Genomic DNA, 10,834 nt, shown 5'->3' with positions numbered 1-10,834 from the left:
ACGGCGGGCATTTTTGCCCGCCACGGTAAATCGATTTACCGTGGCGGACGTCTTAAGATGTCCGCCACGGAAAATACCCTATTTTCCGCGACGGACATCTTAAGAGGTCCGCCACGGTAAATCAATTTACCGTGGCGGGCGTCCTAAAATGCCCGCCACCTAAAATGTGGAGGCCCAACTGACCCAAACCGAGGCCCAATAGCCATCTCCAATATAAAAGGAGGGAGTTAGGGTTTCACTGAAACACATCACCCACATCCCTCGCAGCCTCCCCCACTCTCTCTCTCTCAGCTCCCCGCCTCCCCCACTCTCTCTCTCAGCTCTCCGCCTCCCCCACTCTCCCTCTGCCTCCCTCTACTCTCCCTCGATGCAGGCAGCACATGGCATCGGCGCCGTACGGGGCTCGGCTCAGGTGAGCGAGGCGAGCATCGGGTACTGAGGCCGGAGCCCGGAGGCGATGGGCCTCCTCCGCGACGGGCGAGCCTTCCTCCACCGCGCGCTGGTCCTCTCGTCACTGCTCCTCCTTGCCTCCGGCGAAATCTTCTTCGAGGAGCGGTTCGATGGTACTGTGCGTGGCTGTGCTGGGTTGATTTCGTTTCCGATTTAGCTAGTTAGCGCATTTAGTTCGGTGGTCAACGGTTGTCTTCGAGGAGCGATTGGGTGATTCTGTGACTGTGTTGGATTAATTTGGTGTTCCTTTGTCCTATTCGCTGGTTTAGTTGCGCTTTGGTGTCACTGTGACGAGTTACTGACTGCCTGCTAACGCCAACAGATTCAGAATTTCGGTTTGTTGGTTCAGAGTTGTTCGTTATTCATATGGTTTAGCTTTCCAGAGAAGAGAATTAATCTAGAGGTATTGTTACTGCTAGTTGTGCCTTCTGATATGCTCCAGCGGTCCTGCCTCCAGGACTCGAAGAACTTATAGTTGACTTACAGTCCGTCGTTCCTATCGATGTGATGCCATGAGCAGTCCATGAACTTATCAGTGAGTTCATCTCCCTCTTCATCTCCATCTCCCTCTTCCTCTCTCCATCTCCCTCACTCCTCCCTCTTCCTCTCTCCAGATCCGGCGACGGCGACCTCTTCCTCCACGGATCCGGCGGCGGCGACCTCCTCCCCCACGGATCTGGCGGCTGCACCCGCCTCCTCCGTGGATCTGGCGGTGGAGCGACCAGATCCGGCGGTGGATCTCCACCACGGCCACGACGCTGGGATCCACCACGGCCACGACGCTGGGACCTCCACCACGGCGGGCGAGGACGCGTCGGCGCGGCGGCCTCCCTCCACCACGGCGCGGCGGGATCCGCGAGGAGGCGTCGGTGTGGTCCCCTGCGAGCGACTGGCGAGGTGGTGGCGGCCGTGGGAAGCCCGGATCCGTCGCCGGTGGGCTCGCCAGTGGGCTCGAGAACGGGCTCGCCGGTGGGCTCCTGGTTTTTTTTGTTTTTTTTTAAATGATTAACCGCAGCGGGCATCCTAACGTGCCCGCCGTGGTAAAAGTATATTTACCGCGGCGGGCAAGGCCGCCCGCCGCGGTTAAGCCACGATTTACCGTGGCCTCTAGGCCGTGGCGGACGGCTTTGCTCGCCGTGGAAAACCAAAAACGCCCGCCTCTAGTAAAGTTTGTGTAGTAGTGAACCAGGTGTGAGGAAAAAAAAAAAGTCTCCGCTTTCACCTCGTAGCCTTCCCCCTCACCCCAGCAGCGAGCGGCCAGAAACAGAGCGGTGCGTTAAGAGTCCCGGCCCTTGCGCTGCGTCATTGCCTCTTAGAAACCAGCTAAGCTATTGTTGCAGAATCGCACGCGCCATCGAGAACCGAGGACGACGACGATGGCCCGGCCGTGCCTCCTCACCTTCCTGCTCGCCGCTGCCGCGGTGCTCACGTGGGCTCCCGGCGGCGCGCTGGGCAAGTCCAAGCTCGCCAAGAAAAGCGATGACATCGTGAACGGGCCCCTGCTCACGGAGAAGATCAAGGCGAAGAAGACGCTGATCGTTGGGCCGGACGAGGAGTTCAAGACGGTGCAGTCCGCCATCGACGCCGTGCCTGCCGGGAACGCCGAGTGGATCATCGTCCACCTCCGCTCAGGCCTGCACAGGCACGCATGCTTGCCTTCATTCGCATGATGCACTTCTCCTGGCCCTCTCCTTTTATTCTTATGATGACGATGATTTCCAACGACCACGCATGGATGGTTGATGCATGCAGGGGCAAAGTTGTGATACCGGAGAACAAGCCCTTCATCTTCGTGAGGGGTAACGGCAAAGGCCGGACCTCCATCTCCCACGAGTCCTCCTCTTCCGACAACGCTGAGTCCGCCGCGTTCACCGTCAACGCGGACAACGTCGTCGTCTTCGGCGTCAGCTTCAGGGTCCGTGCCCGGCCTCTCGCCCTCTCCCGTTTCCGTTTGTACGTACGTACGTCTTCTAGCTAGAATGGCAATAACGGTGCTGACACGCACGATCCATCCAATGCAAAACTTGACGCGACAGAACAGCGCACGCGTCGGTCTGGTGAACGACCCGGAGATCCGGTCGGTGGCGGCGATGGTGGCCGGCGACAAGGTGGCCTTCTACCACTGCGCGTTCTACAGCCCCCACCACACCCTCTTCGACAGCGCCGGCCGCCACTACTACGAGAGCTGCTACATCCAGGGCAACATCGACTTCATCTTCGGCAACGGCCAGTCCATGTTCCAGTGCCCGGAGATCTTCGTGAAGCCTGACCAGCGGACGGAGATCCGCGGGTCCATCACCGCGCAGGTACGGGAGGAGGAGGACAGCAGCGGCTTCGTCTTCCTCAAGGGCAAGGTGTACGGCGTCGGCGAGGTGTACCTGGGCCGCGTCAGCGCGCCGGACTCGCGCGTCATCTTCTCCGACACCTACCTCTCCAAGACCGTCAACCCGGCCGGGTGGACCACCATAGGCTACAGTGGCAGCACCGAGTAAGTTATTATATTATTATTATGAAGCTTGATGATGGCCATGAATCGTACGTAATTAAGCTATGGCCTTTTCATTTGTGCTGTGATTGTCGATATGATCGTCGCATGCAGCAAGGCGATGCTCGCGGAGTTCAACTGCACTGGGCCGGGCGCTGACGCTACGAATCGCGTGCCATGGTCGCGGCGCTTCTCTCTCAACGACGCGGCCAAGTACCTCACCATCGACTTCGTCAACGGCAAGGACTGGCTTCCGGCGTACTACTACTGATCCCAATGGATCGGATCGGACATGCATGTATACACATACATGCATCTTGTGTTGCCGTGTTCGGCCAAGACCCTTCTTACGCGCTGCTCTCGAGTAGTGTACCTTACCTGTGTAACGCCAAATTATTCTGATTGATTGATGACACACTGAACGACGATACTTTTCTTGCCATAGGAGTGACACTTTCATTATTGTTTGATCCCGAGCTCCAAATTACTGTGCACGCATTGCTTTATGTTGAAGCACCTTTTTGTCTGGACAAACAGCTCCCAGCCCATCACATTTGTTTGGCTCTAGGCCTCTAGCTATAGGGGTAAATATTAGATACGAATGTGTTAATTTTTTTTACGAGAATATGGTTATATTAGAATTTTGATTTGTATTCTACAGTATATAATATAATTAAGCTGGTAGAGTTGGAATAACTCGGTCGCCGCATAATATGAGGAGAGTGGGTTTATTGTAACCATGATGACAAAAGGACAAATTTGCAAGAGGGAGGCATTGCCTTGTCGGCACCATGGAGCAACCAGTGTTGCAGTATTAAGAGGAACGACGCTCATAGACATGCGTCGCTCCCTGCGAGCGGCTCAGGCGGAACCCCGCCATCCCCCGAAGTTCCTCCCTTGCCTCTCTGCCTGCCTCGCCGCCGCTCGAGCGCACCACCAGCAGGCCGTGCAGTCGCTAGGACGGCTCTGGCGGGGCCCTTTCCCTCTTTCCCTCCCTTCCCCTCATTCTCCCTCTCCTCTCCTCGGCGCTGGCTGGCCTGGGTGGTGCTGGTCGGTGATTGTCCTGGACTTTGGGGTCACCGGCAGCTGGATCTGCGGTCTCCATGCCCGGATCCAACGTCCAACGGCGGCCTCGAAGCTCTGCCTGGCAGATCGGGTTTGGCCGGTTCTGTGCCGGTGGGCCTTCTCGCTGGTATGGGCTGAGGTGGGCGCCCACGTGCTGCTCTCAGTGCCCTGCAGTTCGTCGGCGGGTGTGGGGCTTCGAGCTTGTTCTGCTGCACTTTAAGCCGGAGCAGTGTTTTTCTCTCACAACTTTTTAGTATGAATAGTGTTTTAAGTATAAACAGTGTTTCTTCATCGCTCTGGTGCAGTTCGGCGACCTGACCCACAGGGGCGGCTAGATCCGTGCTGTCCATGAGTGTAGGGGTAGTGTGTGCTAACGCCGTCCCCTACGGCAAGAGCTCCCGGTTGTGGCCGGCAGCGATGCGGCGACGGTGGCTCGCGACGGCTATGCGACATGGCGGAGTGGGCTGGCTCGGCAGGGTTTGGGACGTTGGTGGGCTGGGTGACTGGGGCTTCTTTTGATCCTGGCGCTCTTCTCCCCACCATCTGTCTTCCCCTTCCTCGGGTTGGCTTCCGTGACGAAGCTGGCTGGATCTGCTGCGAGGCGGCTTTACCGCTTCTGGCATGGGCGGACTCTTCTCCGATGGGCTTCTCCCGGCGTTTTCTCCTAGCTGGCATCTCTAGGGGCGGCGGTTGGGCGGGACTGTTGCTGATCCATTACGGCACTCTATCTCCCTGGTAGGGTTCGATCTCCGACGGTGATAGTGTGGAAATTAGTTGAGGTTGGGGCGAAATCTTGGATGAGACGTCGTTCCCTTCTCGGAGGTATCATTTTGCTACCTGTTCTCCTATCGTACTAGATGTTACAGGTGAAAACCTTCCCTTAGCGGGCTACTTTGTTGGCGGTTTTAGCGTTGTTTTCTCCGTGACGGTATTGCTGGGCTTTCTAGTTTCTGCGGTTGCTCCTTGCCGTCTGGCCATGCTGGTGCCCCAAGGTGTCACCTAGCAAGTCGTCATGTTTTCTTTCTGTCGTTGTTATTAGTTAGTTGAGTTGTTTAGCTGGGTCGATTCGACCAAGTTGGATCAAGTAGTAGCGTGAGTTTGGATGTTTGGCCCGTTGTTGTACCAAAGTTGTGTAGGATGAGTAAAACATTCTCCTCAGTTGTATGATTTTTTGGCCTAGTTTCTATTAAAAAACTAGATGGACACTTACCTTTTTTTTCTTTTTCGTCTAATAAAAATCGCGGCAAAGCTTCTGTCCGTTCTTTCTATAAAAAAAAACACATAGACATAGAAGAGACTCTGTTGGGGTCAGTGGCCATAGCCGGCGACGGCTAACGCATCTCTTCCATTCACCCCGATACCCTTCACACTGTTGTTGTGCCTCTTCTCGCTGGGCCTCGCCACCACCCGGGGCACACCCAGTTTGCATTGGCTCGGGCCCGGCCACGTGTAGCACCTCAGCACACCAACCGGCCTGCCCGTCTTCTCTTCAACGTTGCGCCCCTTGATTGTTCCCCACCCTAGCCTTAACCAACCCTGTGCCCTTCGCTGCCACGGGAGACTAATCCTTGTCACCTCTCAGCTGCATCGACATGCCATGGCAAAACGTGATGCAGCGCGAAGAGATTATAGTGACGGCAGTGGGCGCAGAGGATCAATGGCCAGCAAGGCAATTGGTGGTGGCGGCGGTGACATGTGAGTCCAAGGGAGAAGACGGGAGCAAAGAGACAAAGAAAAATGGGCCAAGGGCAAAAAACAAATGATATTTCATCACATTTCTCCCCTCCTAGGCTAAAATTCATATTCGGAGTGTCCATCAGCCAGTTGGACATTTCTCGTGTCCGCTGGCATTGCGACTTCACTCACGTATCATGGTTACAATCAATATTCATATTTATTAATGAAAGTTAAGTAATGGGCGTGGAGACATGTTCTCCTCAAGCATTGTAACTATATTTAAATATTTGTTTTCATATAATTCTTTAGTTAAATGTTTCTATACATAATTTCTATTTTCTATAAACTGCTAAATGAAATAGCTCTGGCTATAGCTATTTGGAAGAGGATGCTAATGTCTTAGCCCACTATTTAATAAAATATTTAATAAAAAAAGGACGTACCTAGTGTAGAGAACTCCCGCTCTATTCGGAGTTTGAGAAAGGGTGTTAGTGGTAAGTCTTACCCTCGCCTGTGTAATGCGAGGAGACCACGACTCGAATCCGGGACCTTCCAGTCACAGACAGTAAGACTCTACCGCACTATTTAATACCTTGGTACTAATATAACGCGAGCCAGGGTTATTGGAAAAATCTGATTACCATATGCAGAATCGTAAATAAATAGAAATTGAATACGTGTTAATTGAGATTGTTTTATCATTTATGTACCCTAATCATAAAGCAGTTCCTGAAATCTGTTATGCGAGGTCTAGGGAAGTAGAGAGTTACTAAAGAATACATAACACGTCACGACGAGATGATTAATGATTCTGGGTACTTACAATCTAGAGTTGGTACATCGCTTTCTGCCTGGAGTTGCATACAGATAGCGATTTTTTTAGCAATAAATATTGTGAATTGGTATGCTTTATGATTGCAATTGTTTAACATGTATCTAGAGGCGTATAGGAACACATGAGCAAATGTAGGCCTCGCATAAACAGAAAACCTGTTTATACAAAGGTTCAGAAACAAACTGAGATTGTTTTGCACCCAACAAACGGAGTTTTTTTTTTTTTTTGCAACTATTATCTAATCAAACTGAGTGACAGAAACCATGAATCTTTTTTTTTACATCAAAACCAATGTGGTCATAATTGTTCAAAAATACAAACCCCAACTCTTCATACTTGTGTAACATCAAACTTTCTTCATGAATTAAATATATCTGCACTTCTGCAGAATCCATTGCCCCTCTCACCATCCATTTGTCTTACGTATCATTTGTTTCCACCATCAGTTACCAGGCTGCTGACTATATGGCGGATCAACAATTTTCTTCACTATCTTCCACCTTAGGAGGACCAGAATGCCTCCTCATCGGTGAGGGAGATGCCATTCCAGATTGGAAGGATAACCTCTTCTTCGCGGGTCCAGCAGAGCCTCCTTTTTCTGGTGTCTCTGCACCGTTCTTTAATGCCGAGCCATGGAGGCAGGACTTAGCCCTTGCAGATTCTGTGGGAACCATGTAGCTTGGGACTGATGGGGAGCCTGCAACACTCTCACTGTCCCGCACCGTTGAGGTGGCTATGCTGTGCCACCTTGGTCGTTCAGACTGAACGCTTAGGGTCATTCTTTGGCATGGTGGATTTCTTCCTCACAAGGATTGGTGTTACTTTAGGAGAAAGTGTTGATGGGGACTGCCTGGAGGCTGGACGGATCAGTTTTGGAGTAGTTGGTGCTGGCTTGTCTGGCTTAGTCCCGACGGTTGAAGGCCTTTGTGATCTCACCCTCTCCAAGGTTCAAGCTCATGCTCTTCATGGATCCACGGTCAATGTTGCTCTCTTTGTCAGTTCCATTCTGGCCCTTCCATGGCTTTGCTGCCATCCAGCGTTCCAACCAGCTCCAGCCCCACTGTAGGTTGTTTGGGTCCACAAACATTGGATTGGCAGACCTCGAAGTGCTCTTCCACTGCAACGAACAGAATGAAACATTATAAGCATGCTCTCACACTAAGAGATAATATACATATTGGCACCTGTTATTGACGAACAACAGAAACCTACCTGATGAGAAAATGCGTATGCAAGTGCTCTCTCTCGTCTTACTGCAGCCTCTTGCCTGCTTATTAGGATCGCCTCAATTTGCTCCTTGGATTGAGTACTGTCATCCCACTGCTCACCCATCTGGTTTTATTTACAAACTGAATATATTTAGCGCTCTTGACAACATTTTGTGAATATCTCAAGGCATAGAGAAAAGGAGAAAAACAATATTACTCAAATCAAGTGAACAAGCAGCACATGGAATCTTCTTGTGCAGGGATTTGAGATTTGCCTACCCTGAAATTATCCAATTCTTGTTTCAGTAAGAGCTGACGTTGGAGGGCCTGGTTCTCCTCAGACATCTTCAGTCTCCTTGAACGTATCTGTGATTGCACCCGTGCTAGAGTCTGCATACAGCGCAGAGTGCTTGCAGCTTGACGCTTAATAAAATTACCATCAACCAGTGTCTTCAATCAAGGCCTCGCAGGGCTCTTAATGCTCTCCTTGCCTGTTATTATCAAAGAAGGGAAGTCTCAGCATACTTACAGTATAAATTATATTCTTCTTTATGAGTCAACAACAACAACAACAAAGCCTTTAAGTCCCAAACAAGTTAGGGTAGGCTAGAGTTGAAACCCATCAGAAGCAATCAAGGTTCAGGCACGTGAATAGCTGTCTTCCAAGCACTCCTATCTAAGGCTAAGTCTTTAGGTATATTCCATCCTTTCAAGTCTCCTTTTATTGTCTCTACCAAGTCAACTTCGGTCTTCCTCTGCCTCTCTTCACGTTACTATCCTGGCTTAGGATTCCACTACGCACCGGTGCCTCTGGAGGTCTCCGTTGCACATGTCCAAACCATCTCAACCGGTGTTGGACAAGCTTTTCTTCAATTGGCGCTACCCCTAATCTATCACGTATATCATCGTTCCGAACTCGATCCCTTCTTTTATGACCGCAAATCCAACGCAACATACGCATTTCCGCGACACTTAGCTGTTGAACATGTCGTCTTTTCGTAGGCCAACATTCTGCACCATACAACATAGCAGGTCTAATCGCCGTCCTATAAAACTTGCCTTTTAGCTTCTTTATGAGTAAGAAAATCAAATTTTCAAAGTTATTTCGTCATCTTACAATTTACAAACTATAATATTCTCCACTTTTACTAAAAGCAACATGAAGTTTGAAGCCATGTTTGCATTCAAACAAAATACACTGCTGAAAAGTCAACATTCACAAAATTCTGTTTGTATTATAGATACATGAATATCACAGGCAGAAAAAGTATCTGTAAGAAGAATAATGAAAGGTAGCTGCCACCAACTGCCAGTTCATGACTTCAATTGCAACACCTGGAAAGATTGATTTCAGGGCCACTGCAATAAACATATACTGAAAATAAACGGAAAGGGCAACAATCGCATCAAAGGGGGCGAGGGGCATTACACTAGAAGCTAGCAGTTCCTAAAGGTGCAATTGAAGCTAGAAAACTTGCTATGATTCATAAAAATTCATTTACCACACAATGCTGTGAAAAGAATACACAAATCCTCAATAGCAAAAGTATTGAACCAAGAGAACTCACATCCAAATAATAACTGAATGACTACAAGATGCAGGTTCGGTGGGTTGCCAACACCTAAATGTGGAACACTGTGGGAGAAAGTCTGCAGCCGACAGACATTTGCTTGCATGTTCAGTAATGTTGATGTGGAGGGAAATCATAAGAAAAAAGAACTGTATCCTCAAAACTGCTAAGCAGCAGCCCAGGTAAATAAACAATGAATCATCTTTAGTTTTTTTACCAGTAGCTATTAACAACCTTTTTTTTTAGCTATTAACAAAAGCAACCAGTGTAATATTTTAACTGGCACAGTGAGTTCTTATCTAAATTATTCAAAGATGTAGCACAAGGCATCCATATCTTACAAAATGCACGAAACAGCTTAATTCAAAGCTAATTTTATATTACCAGGTAACCTCGGAATGCGGTCTGAATCTTGGTTGGAGCTAGCTCTTCCCTTGATATACATGGTGGTAATACTGACATCTGCATAGGGACAGCAGGGACTGCCTCCACAGAATTATGGTTGCTCTGCTCCTGCGCAGCTTCAGGGACCTCAACCTCAATTTGATGTAAGAGATGGTAGAGCTGGAGGGGGTGGCACTGAAATATTGACTTCCAAGGAGGTGGATGGGGTTAGATCTAGGGGTGGGCTTGGATTGCCAGCTGCTAGCTTCTTCCGCAGTTTCTGTTCATTTCATCAGCATAATTTGGTCTGTGAGCACAATTCAGTCCATACCGGAGTATGCAAAAAGGCGGTACAGGAATTATTGAATGTGAAGCTAAAATAATCCCTGTTCCATTTTTCATCACACAACAGCATAGTTGAAAAAAGGCCACAAGTGAGAAATTAAATTGTGTGCAGCTGTCAGTGAAAATTTGGCATTTCTATCATCAACATTTGAAATCAGGAGACTGGAATCTTTGCAGTGAGGAAAGGAGAGATTTAGATCCTGTTCAAAGGCTAGTACAAACTAAAACGGAAATCCAACACAATGCCCCGTACAGAAGAATCCCTAGAGCCGTTACCTCCTTCTCCTTAGGTTCAGGACTAAAAACCTTCTTGACGGCACCGAACCACTTCCCCTTCCTCCCCATGCCTCCAAACTCTTCGACAAGAAAGAGTCGCTGTGAAGAACAAGTCAGCCGGATTAGATCTACGGTCCACCAGGATCAGAACAAAGAAAGTCATCCAACAGCAAACGAATACTAACCAACACAAGATGGAAGCTGAGGAGCGGGGCCGACGGGTGCAGCACGGGTGGGCAGAGAGGGAGGCCGGCGGTGATGCGTCCGTAGCCTCTCGTGCTGGTGGACGAGGGAGTGGGAGTATTTATTTCTTTTTCGTTTTCTTTTTTTTTCTTTCCTGGAGACTTTTTTTTTTTTTTTTGTTAGGAACCGGAGCTTCGTATACTAGGCCCTGACATGGCTCCACTCCTAAACTCCAATAACTTCATAAAAAAAAATCAAGCCAAACACTCCCACTCCAAAACTCCATGGAGCTGCTAACTTTATGGAGCTGTAGTGCAAATAGAGGTGGAGTTTTGGAGCACCTCTTTTGCTGCTC

The 10,834-nt window shown here is 49.5% G+C and overlaps 1 protein-coding gene and 1 pseudogene across 1 annotated transcript; one reads left to right on the top strand and one right to left on the bottom strand.

Annotated features, from left to right (window-relative positions):
* Positions 1–1,731: 1,731 nt before the first annotated feature.
* Positions 1,732–3,526, top strand: LOC136531497 (probable pectinesterase 67). The gene is made up of 4 exons (XM_066524141.1): positions 1,732–2,092; positions 2,203–2,365; positions 2,487–2,938; positions 3,050–3,526. The coding sequence occupies exons 1-4, from the start codon at positions 1,827–1,829 to the stop codon at positions 3,204–3,206; spliced, it is 1,038 nt and encodes a 345-aa protein (XP_066380238.1). The 5' UTR covers positions 1,732–1,826; the 3' UTR covers positions 3,207–3,526.
* Positions 3,527–6,707: 3,181 nt separating this feature from the next.
* On the bottom strand, positions 6,708–10,615 carry LOC136531494 (protein IQ-DOMAIN 2-like; annotated as a pseudogene).
* Between the last annotated feature and the right edge of the window lie 219 nt (positions 10,616–10,834).

This window comes from Miscanthus floridulus, unplaced genomic scaffold (genome assembly GCF_019320115.1).
Source record: "Miscanthus floridulus cultivar M001 unplaced genomic scaffold, ASM1932011v1 fs_364_2_3, whole genome shotgun sequence".
In the NCBI taxonomy this organism is placed as follows: domain Eukaryota; kingdom Viridiplantae; phylum Streptophyta; class Magnoliopsida; order Poales; family Poaceae; genus Miscanthus; species Miscanthus floridulus.
Note: the sequence above shows the minus strand (reverse complement) of the source record. Positions and strands in the feature narration are given on the sequence as shown.